Source organism: Miscanthus floridulus, chromosome 10 (assembly GCF_019320115.1).
Source record: "Miscanthus floridulus cultivar M001 chromosome 10, ASM1932011v1, whole genome shotgun sequence".
Classification (NCBI taxonomy): Eukaryota; Viridiplantae; Streptophyta; class Magnoliopsida; order Poales; family Poaceae; genus Miscanthus; species Miscanthus floridulus.
Window position 1 is genome coordinate 120,914,484 of NC_089589.1, and position 25,800 is coordinate 120,940,283.

Here is a 25,800-nt window from a genome sequence, read left to right on the forward strand (position 1 = left end):
ACGGCTGAATTTAATTTTTGAAGCATTCAAAGATATTTTCATGAGCTCTAAATATTTTATTTGAATTTGGTATTATCATTATCTATCTTTAGATTTCTCATTTAAAATTTTGAAAAGACTAGAGATACCTCATGGGGTATAAAAACCTTATTAAACATTTACCGAAATTTTTAACTAAAAAGGCATTAGCACCTTCAACACCATTCCAAACCAAGTAATTTGAACGGTTCTGAGATTTGGGAGTAAAATGTTTAGTATTAAAGCGTGGGCTTTTTCCTTGTTAGGGCTACGACCTACGAGGCATATAGGGCCTGCCAGAGCCCAAGACGCCGAACACGAAACCGGTAGCCCGCCAAGTCAGTCAGTTCCGCGGCCTGTAAGCGCGCGCACTCAGAAACGGCCCGCGCGACCAGGAGCCCAACTCGAACGCCGAAACCGGCACGAGCTCCCACGCCCGTTTTCCTATCCTATCCTAGAAAAAGCCTCCCACGCTCTACGGGCCCCACGCGTCAGCGACAAGCCACAGCCACCGCCCAACCGCATCGAACTCCCCCGGGCCCAGCGTCCAGGCACCGCCTTCCCGCTTCCGCCCCGAACCCACGCGCGCCGTACCCGTATATAACCCGACCGGTACACCCTTCTTGTGCTCCTCCTTCCAAATCCGCCTCCGCCCGCACGCACGCGGCCCAACAAACCTACCAACCAAACCCTAGCAAGATTTCGGAAAAAAAAAGTTGGTCCCCAACCCAAACCGCCGAGAAGCCCGCCGCCGCCGCCGTGAGATGGCCGAGTACGACGAGCGCTACCAGGGCAACGGCGACACGGCCGCGGCCGCAGCCGAGGGCGGCTACGCGCAGGCCGAGCACGCCGCCGTCGCCGGGGGTTCGCCGCCAGCCGACAGCAAGCCCGCCGGGTTCTCTGACCACGCCGACGGCCGCTCTTCCCAGCCCCAGGTTCGTGCGCGTGCCTCCCCCCGATCCGATGCCCTGTTGTTGGTGCTGACCGCTCGGTTGGTGGCGTCGGTGACGCGATCTGTGGGAGTTCGAATTCGATGTGGGCTCTAGAGGGATAGATCCGATGTGTCGGGTGGATTTGTTCCGTTGGGGTGTTATGGTTGCGGTGTCTAGTGGATGCAGCGGTTATTATTGCTAGCCTGTGATCTCTCTTGGTGGCTGTGTGGTGATTTGATTCCTCACCAATAATTAATGCAAATAAAATAAAAGTAAAAACTGGTGGTGAAGTGATGGTTCTATGGGACTTATTGTGGGATAAGCCTTTGGTCTATATATAGTGAGTTAGATGCCCAATGCTTATGAATTATGACAGAAAGGAATTCCTCTGTTTCTGTCAGTCTTTAGTTTACCTGTACAACTTTTACTCTGCTTATTATAATTTTATATCATCTTATTCTTCAATCTGTGTTTATGTTTCATAGTTCGTGTTGTGCAGATTAGCATATGAAGTAAGCCGCATGTTGGTACTTTATTGCTGGCTGGTTAAGGCTTCTTTTGACTAAGTGCTAGGTGCATTTTCTTTTGACCTATAGTTGAATTAATTTTTGCTGCTTGTGGACTGATGGAGCTGTGTCAATCTTTGCCAACCTTTGTACCTGCTTAGTACCATGGTTTACAGTTATTACAGTTTTTGCTGTTTGCGTTCATAATTACAGTCACCTGACTTGTTGAATTATTTCTTTTTCTCCAGCACGAGACACAATCACATGACAGTGGTTCCTCCAAATCTCGAGAAAGGGACCGAGAACGTGATAAGGGCAAGGACAGGGAGCGAGACAGGGATCGTGGCCGAGAAAAGGAGAGGGACCGAGACAGGGATAAGGATCATGAAAGAGGTGACAGAGACAGAGATCGTGATCGCCACCACAGGGACCGTCGTGAGCGCAGTGAGAGAAGGGAACACCGTGATCGTTCTGATGACCGTGACCGTGACCGTCACCGTGATGATCGTGACCGTCACAGGAGCCATGATTCTGAGAGGTACTGGGTTGTATGTGCAGCTTACTTTTGCATATTTTTCTTCTGCTTTGACTTTGATGATTTACTTTTTGCTTGTTTTAAACTAGTTACTGAATTGGGAATTTTGTAACAAGTAGCCACCTAACTTGATGAGAGCCACATTGAGGATATTTGGAAAACTGTGAGAACATATTATTTGCATGACCTCTAGTTGTCTAATAAATAATTTCTGAGTTTCGCAAGCTAGAGCTCCAGCTCCAAGAAAGACAGAGATTTGTTGGAGCTAGATATTTGTAGCTCCGAAGGGCGGGCCTGGTGCAAGCGGTAGAGTCTTACCGCCTGTGACCGGAAGGTTCCGGGTTCGAGTCGCGGTCTCCTCGCATTGCACAGGCGAGGGTAAGGCTTGCCACTGACACCCTTCCCCAGACCCCGCATAGAGCGGGAGCTCTCTGCACTGGGTACACCCTTAGATATTTGTAGCTCCAAGAAATCTTGATCTGGAGCTGGAGTATGCCGAGATCATTTAGGTGAACCATTTTGCTTTTATATACTAGTTTATTAGGCATTTATAACATTTCTACAACTTAATTTAGTCTGCAAACTAACACATCCAACCTGAATCTTGGAGTTAGATCAGTGCCAAAATCAGTCTGTTAGTGGTATTCCTTGATATTCCTAAGCTGCCTAATTTTTTGAAAAACTCTTAGTCACTAGAACTCTTTGCAGTTCCATAGTCATGCACCACTTGAGGTGTTTATTAGTGACTTTGTGTTGTATTTGTTGGCTCTCATCTGAGCATACCAAAACATGAATTATATTCTGATTCTGTCTTGGTAGTTTACTTCTGCTAGTTTCAAGGGGTTCTGGAAATTGGTGCAATATATTTTACCTGTCTAATCTTGGTTTAAAAGTATATTTTTTTAAAAAATCGCAGTGGTTTTCAGAAAAACTGTGACATGCTTCCATGGCACCTAATGTAATAAAAATCTCTTAGTCACTGGAACACTCTTCTGTTCCTAGTCACCTACTGCTTGAGTGTTTATTATTGGCTTTCTGGTTTGTCTCTTATCTGAGAGACTGAGACAACAGAACAATATAGTATATGGCTAACTTTTTGCTAATTGTTTCACTTTCTTTAGTCAGCTTTGTTTTTAAATCTGCAAAGATTTTGTAGCGAAGCTATGATTTCAAAGTGTTCTATATTACGATGCCGAAACTATGAAGTTGAAAATAATATATTTAAAGGAAAGGGGACATGTGCGTTGATATTATTATATATCTATTGCAATAAAATACTATTGTCTGCTGTTAAGATATGATGATGTATTCTTTGCTAATGCAGGAGAAGAGATCGTGATCGTGACATTGATGGCCATCGTAGGCATCGCTCCCGCTCCCCTTCTAAGAGTCGTGACCGTGACCGCAGATCACGGTCTCGATCGAAGAGGTACATGCTATAAAGTTGTTTAAAGTTCACTTTTTTGTTGCTGATCCTACTTTTGGTTTACCTGGACCCAGTGAATACACAACTTGTCTTGTGATTTGATATCTTTGACGAAATGCATTTTCCGTCACTAGTTATTGTCTCCACTGTTTTACATGTTGGAAAACTGACTCTGCAGCGAGCATTTTTCAATTGCTATATATGTTTATTTGTTGCTTCAAAATTTAGGCATGTATAAATGATGCATTGTATTGTTGATGCTATTCTTTCTGGGCACGATATATTCATTTCAAAATAATGGTTGTTCTTCTTGTCTTATTGTATGTACTATCGGTCAGCTGTACTGTGTTGTTCTGTTGTTTATCTACTTGCTAACATCTTTTGTCTTGAACAGCAAGCGCGTGAGTGGTTTTGACCAAGCACCTCCACAACAGGCACTTCCTATTGTTGCTGCTGGTGCTATCCCTGGTATGATGGAAATATCTATATATCCATAATTGGAATTACTCATCAATGAACTTGCTGATCAGTTAATATGCGTACAAGTTAATAAAAATGATATTTAAATTGTTCTTTAAGCTTTATATATCAATGTTAATATGTAAACTAGTGGTTCTGATAAGGTATTGAACTTTATTATGCCTAAGATTCTTATTAAGTGAGTTTGGCATTTGGCAACTCTCTCTAATCTGAACTGTCTCCACAAAGAGTTATCCTTGTTAGGAATGAGATTTCTTCTGTATAGAAGAACTGTCTAATTTCATTTTATTAAGCCTGATGACTGAATCTGAGTAAAATTTTTCTTGTTTGTTCTTCTTGGTGTTTTTTTGTTGTTGTGTATGTATATGGGTTAGAAGGCAACCTTGGCCCACTTTGTCATCTGCTGCCAATGGATTGAGCTGACTGCTGTAGCTTTAATGTACGAGGACACTATCTGGTTTGATATCTTGTTCGTCTTCAAATCAGCATGTGTTACATTTTTTGGTGGTTTCATAATTTGATTTTCTTGAAACAATATGCTTAAGCTGATTGGAGTTTTGAGGGGGAAAAAAGGTTTTCTATGTAGGCTTTTTAGCAATGGTGGTTTTCTATTATTTTGTTCTACAATATCTTGTGCTAAGCAAGTTTCATCATCATTTTCATAAATTCTTCTGTTGATGAATTGCAGGTCAGCTTCATGGTGTCACTGCTCCTATTACCGGGGTTGGGGTGCTTCCAAACTTGTATAATTTGGCTGCTGGACAGGTAATCCATGTGCTTCCTTTTTGGGTTTTTTAATTTGAGCTTCAACCGTGAATGGTCATTCTGTCATGATCTGGCATCTAAATTTGATAATCAACTGTCCTTGTTTCTTGGGCACTTGTATCTTCTATTATTTGATCATGTTTGTTGCTTTCTAATTTTGCTTGCCTTGCATCAGTTCAACCCCCTTGTTATTCAGCCACAAGCCATGACACAACAGGCTACGCGACATGCTCGGCGTGTCTATGTGGGCGGACTTCCTCCAACTGCTAATGAGCAGGTAATTACTTGGATAGCTTTTTTTTTTCACTTGTTCCTATTTGATCTTCTATATCCTTACCAGTTCATTATTTCATACAGACCGTTGCCATATTCTTCAATGGAGTTATGGCTGCTATTGGAGGAAACACAGCTGGTCCAGGTGATGCTGTTCTTAATGTCTACATAAACCATGACAAGAAATTTGCTTTTGTGGAGATGAGATCTGTGGAGGAAGCAAGCAATGCAATGGCCTTAGATGGCATAATGTTTGAGGGAGCACCCGTCAAGGTTAGAAGGCCAACGGACTACAATCCTTCCCTAGCAGCTGCTCTGGGTCCGAGCCAGCCAAATCCGAATCTCAATCTTGCTGCTGTTGGCTTAACACCTGGCTCTGCTGGAGGATTGGAAGGCCCAGACCGGATCTTTGTAGGTGGTCTACCATATTACTTCACTGAGGCCCAAGTGCGGGAGTTGCTCGAGTCCTTTGGACCTCTGCGTGGATTTGATCTTGTGAAGGATAGAGAAACTGGTAATTCGAAGGGATATGCCTTCTGTGTGTACCAGGATCTTAATGTTACCGACATTGCCTGTGCTGCTCTTAATGGCATCAAGATGGGAGACAAGACTCTTACTGTTAGGCGGGCAAACCAAGGAACTTCTCAGCCTAGGCCAGAGCAAGAAAGCATCCTGTTGCAGGCACAGCAGCAGGTGCAAATGCAGGTACAATCAAGCACTTTTAGATTGATTTTAGAAGAATAATGACAATGTCTATATTATTATTATTGTTTCAATTCTGACTTGAATCTTTGTGAACAGAAACTCGTATACCAAGTTGGAGGTGCCCTGCCAACAAAAGTTGTATGCCTGACACAGGTAGTGACAGCAGATGAACTGAGAGATGATGAGGAATACGAAGACATTGTGGAGGACATGAGGGAAGAAGGACGCAAATATGGTAAACTGCATGAGACCCATCGACTTCTCTTACCCTCTTTGTTTTAAAAGCTTTTATATTCTGCTGTTATGATTATGATTGCCTACCCTCAGTTACTGAATTGGTTTCCTTTTGTGTTTTTGTCTTTTGTGTGTCTTTTTTGTAGTCCCACATAATGCCATTGCAGAGTGTTTTATAGTCCGACCCTATGCAATATTGGCAATCGGGCCTTAACCCAAAGAAGACACTATTCTTTTGAGTTTGATTAATCATTATATTATTAGCCTCTTGTCTATATATGTACTCACTAACACTTGGACAGGTAACTTGGTGAAAGTTGTAATTCCACGGCCTGACCCCAGCGGTGCTCCTGTTGCTGGTGTTGGAAAGGTAGAGTTTTAATTTTCCTTTGATATTTTATTCTTAACAGCATTTGAATAATACTGGCACGTTATGTATCCTGATTCATGAGCTTTTGCTGCACTGCAGGTGTTTTTGGAATATGCAGATGTCGAGGGCTCAACCAAAGCGAAGACGGGGATGCATGGGCGGAAATTCGGCGGGAACCAGGTGGTGGCCGTGTTCTACCCTGAGGACAAGTTCGCCGCTGAGCAGTACGACTGAAAGTTCTAGAACCTATTCTAGAGTTGCAGTTGCACCACACAATGTGGTATTTTTTTAAAATCTTTGATAGAACGAGAGCAGTTTATTCCTATTGGATTTGAATCTTATCTAGTTGAGTTTCGTGCTGAACCAGTCTATATATATACAAGTGATAAGTTTCGTTCTGAACAGTTAGTCGGATGATGTGTACTATTAGGACAGCTAAGATGAATTCAGTTGCTGTTTATCCTTGCACTGTTTGCACAAATTAACAGGTGCCAATGTGGTGCTGTGCTTAGATGGAAAGACATGAGGGGACATATGGCTCCTAGTTTAAAATATGCTGCTGCTGATGAAGTATGGAATATCTGTATACTGGATCGTGCGTTTTATCTGAAGTTTGTACATTCGTAGTTCTGAAAAAATAAAATAGAGAACATCAGTGTACATTCATGCATGAAAGAATATCAGTAAGGCTAGGCATGCTGGTTTGGGTTTGTCAAACTTCTGGGAGTGTCTACATTTGTGAGGGCAGCTCTGACAATCGGCTTAAGTTAGCTCTAAGCGTTTTTCAATATTTTAATAGAAGAGAGAAAAGCTGCTCGTAATTAAGAGCTAAGGTTACGTAAGAGTGTTGGAGAAGTTGTCTAAGAGCCAGTAACTGGCTCTAACCATTGCGGGGACAGTCACTGACAATCGATTGGTTTCCTTGTGTAATGTGTTCCCATATGGTATATGTAGGTTACAGAACCTTTTCTCTTCCTATTTGGATACTGATTTCTTCTTCAATAGAACCATCCGCTTTCTTTTGAATCCTGTATACCAATTTACATCCCATAATGTTTTAGGAGTCGGTGTAAGGTGCTAGAACCCATGTTTGATTTTGGGCTAGGGCATCTTGTTCTTTCCTAGCCAGTAGGGATGAAAACGGATCGGATACGAACGGATATCACTCATATTATATTTGTTTTCATATTTATGTTCGGATTCGGATTCGGACACGGATAGCGTTCGGATACATATACGAATACGGATTGACTCGGTTACGGATACGAATAATGAGTATCGAATAGGTATGAATCGGATTCGGAGAAGGTCGGATACAAATATCTATTCGGATATTGAGTAAAAGCAGCATATATATATATATATCATACGTGCGCAAAAAATTACACCACTCTATGAGTCCATAATCCATCTAGATTAAGCCGAAAGACTAAAGAGTAAAGCAACAAATAAGATAAAGATACAGATACATCATACAAGCATCAATCTTCGCGGCATGAGTAGAAATAGCCAAGCTCATGGCTTCATGGGTCTCATGGAGTCATGGTCATGGATTCAAGATCTACAATCCTTATATAGGCCATTTTTTTCATTTGAGAAAGTTTGAACAAAATGTAGTTCAAATTTCACAAGTGTGTGACATAGTTTTAGAAAGTCTGTATGAGATTCAAGAATTTGTGACTAGTGTTTGATAAAACTTTCTCAAATGGGAAAATGAGCTATGTAACAATTGTAGATCTTGCTGAGATGATCAAACTTGGTATTCAGAGTTTTTTCATCTGAGGTCATTTAGTGTCTCATTTGAGCAAGTTTGACCAAGTCAAATTTGGTCAAATAAAAAAACAACACTTTGACTCTAGTATTATGAACTCGAAATGACTTCAAATTGAAAAGTTTTGAATACCAAGTTTGTTCAACTCATCAAGATCTACAATTCTTGTTTTAGTCAACTTTCCATTTGAGATAGTTTGAACGGTTCAAATTTGTGATTTTTAAATTTTGATGCTTACAAACTAGTTTTCGGAACCCTAAATTGTCTCAAATTGAAAAGTTTTGAATACCAAGTTTGTTCAGCTCATCAAGATCTACAATCCTTATATAGGCTATTTTTTCATTTGAGAAAGTTTGAACAAAATGTAGTTCAAATTTTACAAGTGTGTGACATAGTTTCAGAAAGTCTATATGAGATTCAAGAATTTATGACTAGTGTTTGATAAAAATTTCTCAAATGGGAAAATGAGCTATGTAACAATTGTATATCTTGCTGAGACTATCAAACTTGGTATTTAGAGTTTTTTCATCTGAGGTCATTTAGTGTCTCATTTGAGCAAGTTTGACCAAGTCAAATTTGGTCAAATGAAAAAACAACACTTTGACTCTAGTATTATGAACTCTAAATGACTTCAAATTGAAAAGTTTTGAATACCAAGTTTGTTCAACTCATCAAGATCTACAATTGTTGTTTTGGTCAACTTTCCATTTGAGATAGTTTGGACGGTTCAAATTTGTGATTTTTAAATTTCAACGTTTACAAACTAGTTTTTGGAACCCTAGATTGTCTCAAATTGAAAAGTTTTGAATACCAAGTTTGTTCAGCTCATCAAGATCTACAATCCTTATATAGCCTATTTTTTCATTTGAGAAAGTTTGAACAAAATATAGTTCAAATTTCACAAGTGTGTGACATAGTTTCAGAAAGTCTATATGAGATTCAAGAATTTGTGACTAGTGTTTGATAAAACTTTCTCAAATGGGAAAATGAGCTATGTAACAATTGTATATCTTGCTGAGACGATCAAACTTGGTATTCAGAGTTTTTTCATCTGAGGTCATTTAGTGTCTCATTTGAGCAAGTTTGACCAAGTCAAATTTGGTCAAATGAAAAAACAACACTTTGACTCTAGTATTATAAACTCTAAATGACTTAAAATTGAAAAGTTTTGAATACCAAGTTTGTTCAACTCATCAAGATCTACAATTCTTGTTTTGGTCAACTTTCCATTTGAGATAGTTTGGACGATTCAAATTTGTGATTTTTAAATTTCGATGCTTACAAACTAGTTTTCGGAACCCTAGATTGTCTCAAATTGAAAAGTTTTGAATACCAAGTTTGTTCAGCTCATCAAGATCTACAATCCTTATATAGGCTATTTTTTCATTTGAGAAAGTTTGAAAAAAATGTAGTTCAAATTTTACAAGTGTGTGACATAGTTTCAGAAAGTCTATACGAGATTCAAGAATTTGTGACTAGTGTTTGATAAAACTTTCTTAAATGGGAAAATAAGCTATGTAACAATTGTATATCTTGCTGAGACGATCAAACTTGGTATTCAGAGTTTTTTCATCTGAGGTCATTTAGTGTCTCATTTGAGCAAGTTTGACCAAGTCAAATTTGGTCAAATGAAAAAACAACACTTTGACTCTAGTATTATGAACTCTAAATGACTTCAAATTGAAAAGTTTTGAATACCAAGTTTGTTCAAGTCATCAATATCTACAATTGTTGTTTTGGTCAACTTTCCATTTGAGATAGTTTGGACGGTTCAAATTTATGATTTTTAAATTTCGACGTTTACAAACTAGTTTTCGGAACCCTAGATTATCTCAAATTGAAAAATTTTGAATACCAAGTTTGTTCAGATCATCAAGATCTACAATCCTTATATAGGCTATTTTTTCATTTGATAAAGTTTGAACAAAATGTAGTTCAAATTTTACAAGTGTGTGACATAGTTTCAGAAAGTCTATATGAGATTCAAGAATTTGTGACTAGTGTTTGATAAAACTATCTCAAATGGGAAAATGAGCTATGTAACAATTGTATTTCTGCTAGTTTCAAGGGGTTCTGGAAATTGGTGCAATATATTTTACCTGTCTAATCTTGGTTTAAAAGTATATTTTTTTAAAAAATCGCAGTGGTTTTCAGAAAAACTGTGACATGCTTCCATGGCACCTAATGTAATAAAAATCTCTTAGTCACTGGAACACTCTTCTGTTCCTAGTCACCTACTGCTTGAGTGTTTATTATTGGCTTTCTGGTTTGTCTCTTATCTGAGAGACTGAGACAACAGAACAATATAGTATATGGCTAACTTTTTGCTAATTGTTTCACTTTCTTTAGTCAGCTTTGTTTTTAAATCTGCAAAGATTTTGTAGCGAAGCTATGATTTCAAAGTGTTCTATATTACGATGCCGAAACTATGAAGTTGAAAATAATATATTTAAAGGAAAGGGGACATGTGCGTTGATATTATTATATATCTATTGCAATAAAATACTATTGTCTGCTGTTAAGATATGATGATGTATTCTTTGCTAATGCAGGAGAAGAGATCGTGATCGTGACATTGATGGCCATCGTAGGCATCGCTCCCGCTCCCCTTCTAAGAGTCGTGACCGTGACCGCAGATCACGGTCTCGATCGAAGAGGTACATGCTATAAAGTTGTTTAAAGTTCACTTTTTTGTTGCTGATCCTACTTTTGGTTTACCTGGACCCAGTGAATACACAACTTGTCTTGTGATTTGATATCTTTGACGAAATGCATTTTCCGTCACTAGTTATTGTCTCCACTGTTTTACATGTTGGAAAACTGACTCTGCAGCGAGCATTTTTCAATTGCTATATATGTTTATTTGTTGCTTCAAAATTTAGGCATGTATAAATGATGCATTGTATTGTTGATGCTATTCTTTCTGGGCACGATATATTCATTTCAAAATAATGGTTGTTCTTCTTGTCTTATTGTATGTACTATCGGTCAGCTGTACTGTGTTGTTCTGTTGTTTATCTACTTGCTAACATCTTTTGTCTTGAACAGCAAGCGCGTGAGTGGTTTTGACCAAGCACCTCCACAACAGGCACTTCCTATTGTTGCTGCTGGTGCTATCCCTGGTATGATGGAAATATCTATATATCCATAATTGGAATTACTCATCAATGAACTTGCTGATCAGTTAATATGCGTACAAGTTAATAAAAATGATATTTAAATTGTTCTTTAAGCTTTATATATCAATGTTAATATGTAAACTAGTGGTTCTGATAAGGTATTGAACTTTATTATGCCTAAGATTCTTATTAAGTGAGTTTGGCATTTGGCAACTCTCTCTAATCTGAACTGTCTCCACAAAGAGTTATCCTTGTTAGGAATGAGATTTCTTCTGTATAGAAGAACTGTCTAATTTCATTTTATTAAGCCTGATGACTGAATCTGAGTAAAATTTTTCTTGTTTGTTCTTCTTGGTGTTTTTTTGTTGTTGTGTATGTATATGGGTTAGAAGGCAACCTTGGCCCACTTTGTCATCTGCTGCCAATGGATTGAGCTGACTGCTGTAGCTTTAATGTACGAGGACACTATCTGGTTTGATATCTTGTTCGTCTTCAAATCAGCATGTGTTACATTTTTTGGTGGTTTCATAATTTGATTTTCTTGAAACAATATGCTTAAGCTGATTGGAGTTTTGAGGGGGAAAAAAGGTTTTCTATGTAGGCTTTTTAGCAATGGTGGTTTTCTATTATTTTGTTCTACAATATCTTGTGCTAAGCAAGTTTCATCATCATTTTCATAAATTCTTCTGTTGATGAATTGCAGGTCAGCTTCATGGTGTCACTGCTCCTATTACCGGGGTTGGGGTGCTTCCAAACTTGTATAATTTGGCTGCTGGACAGGTAATCCATGTGCTTCCTTTTTGGGTTTTTTAATTTGAGCTTCAACCGTGAATGGTCATTCTGTCATGATCTGGCATCTAAATTTGATAATCAACTGTCCTTGTTTCTTGGGCACTTGTATCTTCTATTATTTGATCATGTTTGTTGCTTTCTAATTTTGCTTGCCTTGCATCAGTTCAACCCCCTTGTTATTCAGCCACAAGCCATGACACAACAGGCTACGCGACATGCTCGGCGTGTCTATGTGGGCGGACTTCCTCCAACTGCTAATGAGCAGGTAATTACTTGGATAGCTTTTTTTTTTCACTTGTTCCTATTTGATCTTCTATATCCTTACCAGTTCATTATTTCATACAGACCGTTGCCATATTCTTCAATGGAGTTATGGCTGCTATTGGAGGAAACACAGCTGGTCCAGGTGATGCTGTTCTTAATGTCTACATAAACCATGACAAGAAATTTGCTTTTGTGGAGATGAGATCTGTGGAGGAAGCAAGCAATGCAATGGCCTTAGATGGCATAATGTTTGAGGGAGCACCCGTCAAGGTTAGAAGGCCAACGGACTACAATCCTTCCCTAGCAGCTGCTCTGGGTCCGAGCCAGCCAAATCCGAATCTCAATCTTGCTGCTGTTGGCTTAACACCTGGCTCTGCTGGAGGATTGGAAGGCCCAGACCGGATCTTTGTAGGTGGTCTACCATATTACTTCACTGAGGCCCAAGTGCGGGAGTTGCTCGAGTCCTTTGGACCTCTGCGTGGATTTGATCTTGTGAAGGATAGAGAAACTGGTAATTCGAAGGGATATGCCTTCTGTGTGTACCAGGATCTTAATGTTACCGACATTGCCTGTGCTGCTCTTAATGGCATCAAGATGGGAGACAAGACTCTTACTGTTAGGCGGGCAAACCAAGGAACTTCTCAGCCTAGGCCAGAGCAAGAAAGCATCCTGTTGCAGGCACAGCAGCAGGTGCAAATGCAGGTACAATCAAGCACTTTTAGATTGATTTTAGAAGAATAATGACAATGTCTATATTATTATTATTGTTTCAATTCTGACTTGAATCTTTGTGAACAGAAACTCGTATACCAAGTTGGAGGTGCCCTGCCAACAAAAGTTGTATGCCTGACACAGGTAGTGACAGCAGATGAACTGAGAGATGATGAGGAATACGAAGACATTGTGGAGGACATGAGGGAAGAAGGACGCAAATATGGTAAACTGCATGAGACCCATCGACTTCTCTTACCCTCTTTGTTTTAAAAGCTTTTATATTCTGCTGTTATGATTATGATTGCCTACCCTCAGTTACTGAATTGGTTTCCTTTTGTGTTTTTGTCTTTTGTGTGTCTTTTTTGTAGTCCCACATAATGCCATTGCAGAGTGTTTTATAGTCCGACCCTATGCAATATTGGCAATCGGGCCTTAACCCAAAGAAGACACTATTCTTTTGAGTTTGATTAATCATTATATTATTAGCCTCTTGTCTATATATGTACTCACTAACACTTGGACAGGTAACTTGGTGAAAGTTGTAATTCCACGGCCTGACCCCAGCGGTGCTCCTGTTGCTGGTGTTGGAAAGGTAGAGTTTTAATTTTCCTTTGATATTTTATTCTTAACAGCATTTGAATAATACTGGCACGTTATGTATCCTGATTCATGAGCTTTTGCTGCACTGCAGGTGTTTTTGGAATATGCAGATGTCGAGGGCTCAACCAAAGCGAAGACGGGGATGCATGGGCGGAAATTCGGCGGGAACCAGGTGGTGGCCGTGTTCTACCCTGAGGACAAGTTCGCCGCTGAGCAGTACGACTGAAAGTTCTAGAACCTATTCTAGAGTTGCAGTTGCACCACACAATGTGGTATTTTTTTAAAATCTTTGATAGAACGAGAGCAGTTTATTCCTATTGGATTTGAATCTTATCTAGTTGAGTTTCGTGCTGAACCAGTCTATATATATACAAGTGATAAGTTTCGTTCTGAACAGTTAGTCGGATGATGTGTACTATTAGGACAGCTAAGATGAATTCAGTTGCTGTTTATCCTTGCACTGTTTGCACAAATTAACAGGTGCCAATGTGGTGCTGTGCTTAGATGGAAAGACATGAGGGGACATATGGCTCCTAGTTTAAAATATGCTGCTGCTGATGAAGTATGGAATATCTGTATACTGGATCGTGCGTTTTATCTGAAGTTTGTACATTCGTAGTTCTGAAAAAATAAAATAGAGAACATCAGTGTACATTCATGCATGAAAGAATATCAGTAAGGCTAGGCATGCTGGTTTGGGTTTGTCAAACTTCTGGGAGTGTCTACATTTGTGAGGGCAGCTCTGACAATCGGCTTAAGTTAGCTCTAAGCGTTTTTCAATATTTTAATAGAAGAGAGAAAAGCTGCTCGTAATTAAGAGCTAAGGTTACGTAAGAGTGTTGGAGAAGTTGTCTAAGAGCCAGTAACTGGCTCTAACCATTGCGGGGACAGTCACTGACAATCGATTGGTTTCCTTGTGTAATGTGTTCCCATATGGTATATGTAGGTTACAGAACCTTTTCTCTTCCTATTTGGATACTGATTTCTTCTTCAATAGAACCATCCGCTTTCTTTTGAATCCTGTATACCAATTTACATCCCATAATGTTTTAGGAGTCGGTGTAAGGTGCTAGAACCCATGTTTGATTTTGGGCTAGGGCATCTTGTTCTTTCCTAGCCAGTAGGGATGAAAACGGATCGGATACGAACGGATATCACTCATATTATATTTGTTTTCATATTTATGTTCGGATTCGGATTCGGACACGGATAGCGTTCGGATACATATACGAATACGGATTGACTCGGTTACGGATACGAATAATGAGTATCGAATAGGTATGAATCGGATTCGGAGAAGGTCGGATACAAATATCTATTCGGATATTGAGTAAAAGCAGCATATATATATATATATCATACGTGCGCAAAAAATTACACCACTCTATGAGTCCATAATCCATCTAGATTAAGCCGAAAGACTAAAGAGTAAAGCAACAAATAAGATAAAGATACAGATACATCATACAAGCATCAATCTTCGCGGCATGAGTAGAAATAGCCAAGCTCATGGCTTCATGGGTCTCATGGAGTCATGGTCATGGATTCAAGATCTACAATCCTTATATAGGCCATTTTTTTCATTTGAGAAAGTTTGAACAAAATGTAGTTCAAATTTCACAAGTGTGTGACATAGTTTTAGAAAGTCTGTATGAGATTCAAGAATTTGTGACTAGTGTTTGATAAAACTTTCTCAAATGGGAAAATGAGCTATGTAACAATTGTAGATCTTGCTGAGATGATCAAACTTGGTATTCAGAGTTTTTTCATCTGAGGTCATTTAGTGTCTCATTTGAGCAAGTTTGACCAAGTCAAATTTGGTCAAATAAAAAAACAACACTTTGACTCTAGTATTATGAACTCGAAATGACTTCAAATTGAAAAGTTTTGAATACCAAGTTTGTTCAACTCATCAAGATCTACAATTCTTGTTTTAGTCAACTTTCCATTTGAGATAGTTTGAACGGTTCAAATTTGTGATTTTTAAATTTTGATGCTTACAAACTAGTTTTCGGAACCCTAAATTGTCTCAAATTGAAAAGTTTTGAATACCAAGTTTGTTCAGCTCATCAAGATCTACAATCCTTATATAGGCTATTTTTTCATTTGAGAAAGTTTGAACAAAATGTAGTTCAAATTTTACAAGTGTGTGACATAGTTTCAGAAAGTCTATATGAGATTCAAGAATTTATGACTAGTGTTTGATAAAAATTTCTCAAATGGGAAAATGAGCTATGTAACAATTGTATATCTTGCTGAGACTATCAAACTTGGTATTTAGAGTTTTTTCATCTGAGGTCATTTAGTGTCTCATTTGAGCAAGTTTGACCAAGTCAAATTTGGTCAAATGAAAAAACAACACTTTGACTCTAGTATTATGAACTCTAAATGACTTCAAATTGAAAAGTTTTGAATACCAAGTTTGTTCAACTCATCAAGATCTACAATTGTTGTTTTGGTCAACTTTCCATTTGAGATAGTTTGGACGGTTCAAATTTGTGATTTTTAAATTTCAACGTTTACAAACTAGTTTTTGGAACCCTAGATTGTCTCAAATTGAAAAGTTTTGAATACCAAGTTTGTTCAGCTCATCAAGATCTACAATCCTTATATAGCCTATTTTTTCATTTGAGAAAGTTTGAACAAAATATAGTTCAAATTTCACAAGTGTGTGACATAGTTTCAGAAAGTCTATATGAGATTCAAGAATTTGTGACTAGTGTTTGATAAAACTTTCTCAAATGGGAAAATGAGCTATGTAACAATTGTATATCTTGCTGAGACGATCAAACTTGGTATTCAGAGTTTTTTCATCTGAGGTCATTTAGTGTCTCATTTGAGCAAGTTTGACCAAGTCAAATTTGGTCAAATGAAAAAACAACACTTTGACTCTAGTATTATAAACTCTAAATGACTTAAAATTGAAAAGTTTTGAATACCAAGTTTGTTCAACTCATCAAGATCTACAATTCTTGTTTTGGTCAACTTTCCATTTGAGATAGTTTGGACGATTCAAATTTGTGATTTTTAAATTTCGATGCTTACAAACTAGTTTTCGGAACCCTAGATTGTCTCAAATTGAAAAGTTTTGAATACCAAGTTTGTTCAGCTCATCAAGATCTACAATCCTTATATAGGCTATTTTTTCATTTGAGAAAGTTTGAAAAAAATGTAGTTCAAATTTTACAAGTGTGTGACATAGTTTCAGAAAGTCTATACGAGATTCAAGAATTTGTGACTAGTGTTTGATAAAACTTTCTTAAATGGGAAAATAAGCTATGTAACAATTGTATATCTTGCTGAGACGATCAAACTTGGTATTCAGAGTTTTTTCATCTGAGGTCATTTAGTGTCTCATTTGAGCAAGTTTGACCAAGTCAAATTTGGTCAAATGAAAAAACAACACTTTGACTCTAGTATTATGAACTCTAAATGACTTCAAATTGAAAAGTTTTGAATACCAAGTTTGTTCAAGTCATCAATATCTACAATTGTTGTTTTGGTCAACTTTCCATTTGAGATAGTTTGGACGGTTCAAATTTATGATTTTTAAATTTCGACGTTTACAAACTAGTTTTCGGAACCCTAGATTATCTCAAATTGAAAAATTTTGAATACCAAGTTTGTTCAGATCATCAAGATCTACAATCCTTATATAGGCTATTTTTTCATTTGATAAAGTTTGAACAAAATGTAGTTCAAATTTTACAAGTGTGTGACATAGTTTCAGAAAGTCTATATGAGATTCAAGAATTTGTGACTAGTGTTTGATAAAACTATCTCAAATGGGAAAATGAGCTATGTAACAATTGTATATCTTGCTGAGACGATCAAACTTGGTATTCAGAGGTTTTTCATCTGAGGTCATTTAGTGTCTCATTTGAGCAAGTTTGACCAAGTCAAATTTGGTCAAATGAAAAAACAACACTTTGACTCTAGTATTATAAACTCTAAATGACTTCAAATTGAAAAGTTTTGAATACCAAGTTTGTTCAACTCATCAAGATCTACAATTGTTGTTTTGGTCAACTTTCCATTTGAGATAGTTTGGACGGTTCAAATTTGTGATTTTTAAATTTCGACGTTTACAAACTAGTTTTCGGAACCCTAGATTGTCTCAAATTGAAAAGTTTTGAATACCAAATTTGTTCATCTCATCAAGATCTACAATCATTATATAGTCCATTTTTTCATTTGAGAAAGGTTGAATAAAATATAGTTCAAATTTCAAAAGTGTGTGACATAGTTTCAGAAAGTCTATGAGATTTAAGAATTTGTGACTAGTGTTTGATAAAACTTTCTCAAATGGGAAAATGAGCTATGTAACAATTGTAGATCTTGCTGAGATGATCAAACTTGGTATTCAGAGTTTTTTCATCTGAGGTCATTTAGTGTCTCATTTGAGCAAGTTTGACCAAGTCAAATTTGGTCAAATGAAAAAACAACACTTTGACTCTAGTATTATGAACTCTAAATGACTTCAAATTGAAACGTTTTGAATACCAAGTTTGTTCAACTCATCAAGATCTACAATTGTTGTTTTGGTCAACTTTCCATTTGAGATAGTTTGGATGGTTCAAATTTGTGATTTTTAAATTTTGACGCCTATAAACTAGTTTTCCATTTGAGAAAGTTTGGACGGTTTAAATTTTGAAGCACTAAATGATTTCAAACGAAAAAGTTGTAAACAACAAAGTTTCATAACTTTTTGAGATCTACAATTTTTATTTTGATCATTTCTCCATCCAAGGTCGTTTGAATAATATCCGGATAATATCCGTTTTTAAATATCCGGATATATCCGATACTTAACCGGATTATCCGATATCCGCCGGATATCGAGGATATTACATCCGTATTTGATATCCGCCTAAGATATCCGTTTTAGTATCCGTATCCGAAAAAAATTACGGATATCCGAGTAACTATCCAGATAAGTGTTCATATTTGTTCGGTCGAACGGACGGTCGAATAAATATCCGTACCGTTTTCATCCATACTAGCCAGTCCCAAGAAAAGGACCAGAGACATAGCCTACTCTCTTATTAAGCAGTAAAGAAAGCTCTTCAAGCAAGGTAGGAGAAAAGCAGGGTAAGGAATTCAATCAACTAGTACCGTTCGTACCAAAGCAGCCACAACATAAGCCTAACATGAGGGAACTAACAACTATGAAATTCAATGTAGAAATCGACCCCGGCCATGTCGTCGTTAAATTGTTCTGTTCATAAGAACATTTTTTTTAAATAATATTACTTAAAGAAAAATTACAGTAATTGGTGTCAAAATTGAAAAATTGTAAAAGTAGCCAATCGGCCTCTGAGAAGCCGACATCTTGCAACCGCCGATTTGTCCACGTGGCATCGACCTGGAGTCCAGCGTGGAGGCTACAGTCCTGCCAGCTAGGCATCGGGATAAGCCGTCAGGGAAAAACTGACGGGAAAAGTCCATCTCCCCTGACGGGATTAGTGTTGCACAGTGCCACCAATCAAGTAGGGCAGGTCTATGCATCACATGATGTACCCAGTTGTATCATGGAACTGGTGGCCAGCGATCTTGCTGTGTGGCAGCGATTAATGGAATCCATGTGGTTCTTTTTTTTTTAAAGATTACGCTGCTCGGCTGGGCATGCTACACATTATTGTGGAAATTGATGCTGTCAACGTGGTTAAATTGATGCTGCCGATACGTTAGTAGCAATTGGCCAGAATGTGTTCGCTTGAATTTATCAGCCGGCTTATCAGCTAAAATCTACAGTATTTTTCTCTTACAACAAATCAGCTTCAGCCGACTTATCAGCTGCCTTTAATACCCGCCGAACAGGACCGAGGGACCCTGTTTTCTGTTAGGACCATGTACCTGAATATATGTTGCTGTTCTACTGTCCAGTGAGTTGGCTGGACAAAGTGATTAAATGGATATTGGATTTCAAAAAAAAAAAAAACTTTGTGTTTATCTTTCACCGTGTGTGGTCTAGAAAATGCATTGTTTTCCCTAGCAACAGACGGCCAAGAATTTGTAGCTAGGAGATAACAAAGTCCGTGTTCCCTTTTGGTTGGTTCTTTAAAGTTTTAATTTAATATCAGAGCAGATCTAGTGTGCAGGGAAACCGAACCGTGAGCATCGAAGATTGAACATTACACATTAAATCTGTGTGTCTAATATAAAAAAAAAACTCTGTGTGTCAGAGCTCGACCGGGATGAGTTTAAAAAAAAAATCAAACCATGCGGCCAGCTGTCGCTTTAGAGCTTCACGGGGTGAGCGAGGAAGTGATGCGTAGAGAGAAAGAGAATATATTTTTTAATTGGCTGTCTTCTTTACAGGTTTAATAAATAGAATCCTAACATGCATTGTATTTCGCCATGCAAAATCGTTGAAGATGCTAGAGCTGGCCTAACTTCCAGCAGTACCAGTTCTTAACTAAAGCCAAGCCTGACAAGTCAGCACTAGAGACATTGCCATAGTCGAGGAGCACAGATTGCTTGATCGTTTCTGTGGCTTATAAGCCGGCTGGTACTGTTTTGTTGTGAAAGAAAAACACTTCATCATCTGTACACTTTGTCTTTGTAGCAGGTGCAATCCAAAAGGGCTTCACGATGGGTTGGAAACTACAACACCAGAATTGCTAATCTTGTTGAAACATACACGTCCCCACTGCTAATCTTGTTGAATTGCTGATGTATCCCTAAAACCACTACCACGTCATCTTCAGCCGTAAGTGAAGGGACTAATTCGTTTCATCATCTGATAGCTCTGTTTCTAAAAACTTCAACATCTTCCAAATCTTCATCCGAATGAGCTGAATCAGAATGAACCACTTCAGTCCCACACATTTATATATCATGATTTAGCTAGTAACTGATCGAAATATATATCATGCATTTTTCACTATACACTTATATAAACAATATCCATGCACTAAAAAATATAGAAGAAATATAAAGTTAATGTGGTTTCAAATATTTATCCGTCATATATGTTCTATGAGCATATATAAGTACGAAGTATTATGAAATTAGAACCTGCTTAATTGGATACATTGCATCCATCAGTATCTAGGATGTTTTCTAATTGTACTGACCTGAGAACGAAAAGTAATAAGGTTCTCAGGTCATGGGAACGAAAAGTACTGACCTGGAAACGAAAAATAATTGCACCGGCTCCCCAGACGGAGCAACTCGACCCCCCGATCGGTGGGCGCTCGAGCGGCGCACCTCCAAAACCAACCAACTCTCTAGAGTTGGGTCGGGAGCCACTAAGTGGTGGACCCAATGAGGGTCCATTGCTCGAGCTTGGCATGCCCCCTGCGCCTTGACCTATGGCCGCAGAAGGTTGGCCCAAGAAGGCCAGCCCAAGAGGATCGTGGCCTGCTACCGAAGACCCAAGAAGGGCATGGCGCACTGGGTGATCAGGTATCCCCGGGCCAGAGCCTAGACGCTCTCGATCACCCCACCCACGGTAGGCTCTGACCAAAAGGAAGGGTGACCTCGGGCCTAGAGTTGGTAACTCCTAGACGAGTTCACCAAACCCTCGCTCGGGCCACAGACCTACGCGACATAGGACTAGAAGGGGTCCGCACCTCTACCACTCGGCCCCGATAGCCGAACGCCACCATCACACCAGGGGAAGGGCCCCACTGAAAGCTCTAGTTTGGTTTTGGTGAATTGATGAAACCCTAAGTGCTAATCTAGTTTATCAAAGTGATTATGAGATATGTGGCACTACTCCAAGTGATGAAGAAATTGTGAAGATCATGATGATGGTGATGCCATGGTGATGATCAAGCGCTTAGACTTGAAAAGATGAAAGAGAAAAACAAAAGGCTCAAGGCAAAGGTATAAATGGTACGAGCCATTTTATTTTTGTAATCGAGACACTTAGTGAGTATGATCACATTTAGGATCGATAGCCATACTATTAAGAGGGGTGAAGCTCGTATCGAAATGCGATTATCAAAGTGCCACTAGATGCTCTAACTCATTGCATATGCATTTAGGATCTAGTGGAGTGCTAACACCCTTGAAAATGTTTGTGAAAATATGGTAACACATGTGCACAAGATGATACACTTGGTGGTTGGCACATTTGAGCAAGGGTTAGGAACTTCACCGGCGGAGTGTCCGCCCGTAGAGTGCGGACAGTTCGACGGTGCCATCGGCGCCCTAGACAGAAAATATGGAGGTCACTGTAAGTGACCGGACGCTGGTCTCGGTAGGACCGGCGCGTCCGGTCAGAAGAAGCAGCGAAGACGCTAGCGTCGGTCTCTGACCGGACGCTGGGTCACTTAGTGACTCGACGCTGGAGGGTTGCGTCCGGTCCTGCTGATGTGGCAGCGCACAGAAGAGTCATCGCGTGACCGGACGCTAGGTGAGTCCGGTCGAGCATGACCGGACGCGTCCGGTCGTGAAAAGTCGTCTCTGGATGCTTACTGGAAACGACCGAACGCTGAGGTCCAGCGTCCGGTCACTTTGAGCTGCTGCGTCTGGTCTTCACTTGACCGTTGAGATCGGGCGATCAACATTTGAAGAGAGGGGACACATGGCATGCATCGCGTGACCGGACGCTGAGGTCCAGCGTTCGGTCACCCCGTGTTGTGCCCAGTGAAGGGGTACAACGACTCTATTTCATGGGGGCTTCTATTTAAGCCCCATAGCCGGCTCAAGCTCACTCCCTTGGCCATTTGCATTGACATAACAACCTTGTGAGCTTAGCCAAAGCCCTCCCACTCATCTTCATCATTGATTCATCATCTTTGTGAGTTTGGGAGAGAATCCAAGTGCATTGCTTGAGTGTTTGCATCTAGAGGCACTTGGTGTTCGTGTTTCACTGCGGGATTCGCTTGTTACTCTTGGTGGTTGCCGCCACCTAGATGACTTGGAGCAGTGAGGATCGTTGAGCGGAGGTTGGTGATTGTCTCCGGCTTCGATCATGGTGATTGTGAGGGGTTCTTGACCTTTCCCTGACGGAGAGCCAAAAGGTATTCTAGTGGATTGCTCGTGGCTTGTGTGATCCTCATCTTGTGTGGGTTGTGCGGCACCCTATTGAGGGTTTGGCATGTGATGCCAATTAGCGCGTGAACCTCCAAGTGAGTGAATCGCCACAACAAGGAGTAGCTTGCCGGCAAGCAAGTGAACCTCGGTAAAAAATCATTGTGTTCATCATTTGATTTTGAGGTGATTGGTCTTCATTGGTATTCATTCTTGTGATTGATTGGCTCCTTCTTCGACACAACGGTATAAATAAATTGCTCACTCTCTTTATATTACCGCAAACTAGTTGTCAAGCTCTTTAGTGTAGCTAGTTGTGAGAGCTTGTTAGTTTGGTTAGTGTGGCTCTTTAGTTAGCTTTTGAGAGCACACTAACTTAGTGTAGTGTCATAGCTATTGTCTGGATAGAAACTATATAAACTAGAATTTTGGTAGGTGGCTTACATTTTTAGTAGGCTAGCGCAACACTTGCTTCGCCTTATAATTGTCTAACCAGTTTGTTAAGTGTTGTTGTAGAAATTTTTAATAGGCTATTCACCCCCCTCTAGCCATTAGGACCTTTCAAGTGGTATCGAAGCCGAGGTCACCATGATTTGATGCTTAACAACCTTCGGTGTAAAAATGGCTCAAATCAACAACACTAAGAAGCCACCCCAATTTGATGGCACAAATTATCCATATTGGAAATAAAAAATGACCACACATATCAAGTCAATCAATAGAAAAGTGTGGAAGGTGGTAGAAACCAAAATTGAGATTGATGATCTGGAGAATCCCACCACGGCCGAAGAAGTGCTTCTCAGAAACAATGACATTGCTCTAAGTGCCATTCATGATGCAATTGATGAGAGAACATTTGAGCAAATCAAGAATATTGAGATGGCTCATGAGGCTTGGAAGAAGTTGGAAGAATCATTTGAGGGCACTCAAGCCGTGAAGGGTGCAAAGGCATACATTCTTAAAGAGAAGTTTGCAATCTTCAAGATGAAGGAGGATGAGAGTGTGCCGGAGATGTTCCATAGGCTTCAAGTGATTGTCAATGATCTCAAAGCACTTGGAGAAGAGGTGAAGGACAAGGACTTCTCCCACAAGTTCTTGAGATGCTTACCTTCAAGATTTGGCACATTGGTCACTATTCTAGTGAGAAGTGGTTTGGACACCATGACACCAAACCAAGTGTTGGGAGATATAATGACCGATGATACATATAGAGATGATGATGAGAAGGAAGAGAAGAAAGATGAGAAGAAAGATGAGAAGAAGAAGAGTGTGGCATTCAAGGCCACATCATCCAAGGGCAAGGCAAAACAAGAAACATCAAGTGAAGATGATGGTTCATGGGATGATGATGATGATGAGAAGATGGCTCTCTTTGTCAAGAAATTTGGCAAATTCATGATGAAGAAAGGGTACCGTGCTAGAAGGAAGAAATCTTCATCCAAGAACAAGGAAGAGTCAAGAAGGTGCTTCAAATGTGGAAGCAAAGATCATCTTGTTGCTCAATGTCCATACAATAGCGACAATGATGATGACACCAAGAAGAACAAGAAGAAGGACAAGAAGGAAAAGAAAGAGAAGAAGGACAAGATGACCTTCAAGAAGAAGAAGGGTGGTTTATATGTGGTCACTTGGGATAGTGATGCTTCCTCAAGTGATGATGATGATAGTGATGATGACAAGACCACCAAGAAGAAGGCACTTGCAAGCATTGCAATCAATGAGAAGCCTTCCCTCTTCGACACTCCATCATGCTTCATGGCTAAGGCCACTAAGGTACAAATTTGTGATGATGGAAGTGATGAGGAACATGATAATGAAAATGAAAGTGATAGTGATGATGATGAACCTACTAGGGATGAACTATTTGACATGCTAGAAGATGCTAGAGAACACTTTAACATCAAGAGAAGGGAATGCAAAAGCTTGCGTAAGGAACTAAAAGCCCTTAAGCAAGCCTTTGATGAGCTTAATGCATCTCATGAGAGGCTAGAGGAAGCCCATGAGAATCTTGGCAAGGCTCACAAAAAGCTTGAAAAGGCTCATTCCACTTTGCTTGATGAGCAAAATAAAATGAGGCATGTTGAAACCTGCAATGTAGGCTTAACTTGTGATATAATTGATGAATCATTATCTATGCATATCATTGTTCCTCCCGCTAACCCTTCTTGTAGTACTTCTACTTCCACCTCTGTCGATGTTTGACCACCGATAGCCTGCCACGGGGGTCCCCGGGGCAGTATGTTCTGGGCTTCAGCGTATGCAGAACTCGACGGTTAACGCAAGAGACAGTCGATTTATCCTGGTTCGGGCCCTCGATCGTAGACCGAGTAATAGCCCTATGTCCAGTCGGCGTTAGCCTTTGCGTTGGATTGATTGTAAAGTGTTGCGTTGTACAATTGTTGTCTGAACTCCCGATCCAAGGAGCCCTACCCTCCTTTATATAGTCAGGAGACCAGAGTCCTAGTCGGTTTACAATGAGAGTTCCTAGTAGGATTACAGAAAAATACTACTACTAAGATTATAGGGGAAGACTCCTAGTTAGGCTAGTTCTTCTCCCTTCCCTACGGGGTATCCCGTGGGTCCCGCACCGACAAGCCCCCGAGCACTTCATGGTTGAGTTCTGGAAGCCTCATCTTGTTCCTTCAAGTCTTGTCGAGCAGGAACAAGCGTCGTCCGAGTGCTTTCTTGAGCGAAACCATGCAGCGCTTTGTGAGATCTTTGCGTGGTGTGTACCTTTTTGAAGAAAAAAGTACCCCCATTTGGATGTAGCCCCCGAGCCTCTTGCTGTTTGGCACAAGGAGCTTGAGGGTCTTTTCTTGAAATCTTCCTGATTCTTCGTTGAAAGGTTCCTCGGTTTCCTAGTTGAAAAGAGCTCTGATTTAGCTGTGTTCGGGTTCTTTTTGTCGGAAAGAGCTCGGATATAGCTATGTCCGGGTTCTTTTTATCTTGTGGCCTTGAAGTCATCTGTCTTGAAGAAGTGTTCTGAGTGACGTGCGCTTTTTTGAAGGAAAAAGTACACTCACTGAGTGTAGCCCCCGAGCCTCTTGCTATTTGGAATAAAAAGTTGGAGGGTCTTGAATCTGAGTTGTTCGAAAGAACTGTATACCTCTCCTGTTGCAGCCCCCGAGCATATATCCGGGTTGTTTTGTTCAGGAAGAACTCGGATGTAGAGTCTTGGCGTATTCTCTGGTAGTCTGCTGTTGTCAGATGTAGTTGTATGGTGGTGGTTGAGTGTAAAGGCCTTTTGTTCACGGGTTGTACTGTGTTGGTATATTCTTCCGAATATGCTTGCCTTCGAGTACTGTTCCCTC

General features: G+C 39.8%; 2 protein-coding genes across 7 annotated transcripts; both read left to right on the forward strand.

Annotated features, from left to right (window-relative positions):
- Nucleotides 1–644: 644 nt before the first annotated feature.
- On the forward strand, nt 645–6,642 carry LOC136487075 (splicing factor U2af large subunit B-like). Of its 2 annotated transcripts, none has more exons than XR_010767132.1 (10): nt 645–953; nt 1,705–1,994; nt 3,316–3,420; nt 3,812–3,885; nt 4,586–4,662; nt 4,838–4,939; nt 5,020–5,640; nt 5,737–5,875; nt 6,021–6,244; nt 6,344–6,424. XR_010767132.1 is itself a non-coding variant. In XM_066484201.1 (10 exons), exons 1-10 carry the CDS (start codon nt 783–785, stop codon nt 6,476–6,478), a joined length of 1,782 nt encoding a protein of 593 aa, XP_066340298.1. In that variant the 5' UTR covers nt 645–782; the 3' UTR covers nt 6,479–6,642. The 2 variants fall into 2 exon arrangements, 1 of the variants encoding a protein (XP_066340298.1); XM_066484201.1 differs by having other exon boundaries at nt 6,177–6,244; nt 6,344–6,642.
- A 3,886-nt stretch (nt 6,643–10,528) lies between these two features.
- On the forward strand, nt 10,529–13,894 carry LOC136487077 (splicing factor U2af large subunit B). 5 transcript variants are annotated; one of them, XM_066484210.1, is made up of 9 exons: nt 10,529–10,672; nt 11,064–11,137; nt 11,524–11,588; nt 11,838–11,914; nt 12,090–12,191; nt 12,272–12,892; nt 12,989–13,127; nt 13,429–13,496; nt 13,596–13,894. In XM_066484210.1, exons 5-9 carry the CDS (start codon nt 12,120–12,122, stop codon nt 13,728–13,730), a joined length of 1,035 nt encoding a protein of 344 aa, XP_066340307.1. In that variant the 5' UTR covers nt 10,529–10,672; nt 11,064–11,137; nt 11,524–11,588; nt 11,838–11,914; nt 12,090–12,119; the 3' UTR covers nt 13,731–13,894. The 5 variants fall into 5 exon arrangements, 4 of the variants coding, with proteins under 4 accessions (XP_066340307.1, XP_066340308.1, XP_066340306.1 ...); XM_066484211.1 differs by having other exon boundaries at nt 11,527–11,588; XM_066484209.1 differs by lacking the exon at nt 11,524–11,588.
- The last annotated feature ends 11,906 nt before the right edge of the window (nt 13,895–25,800 follow it).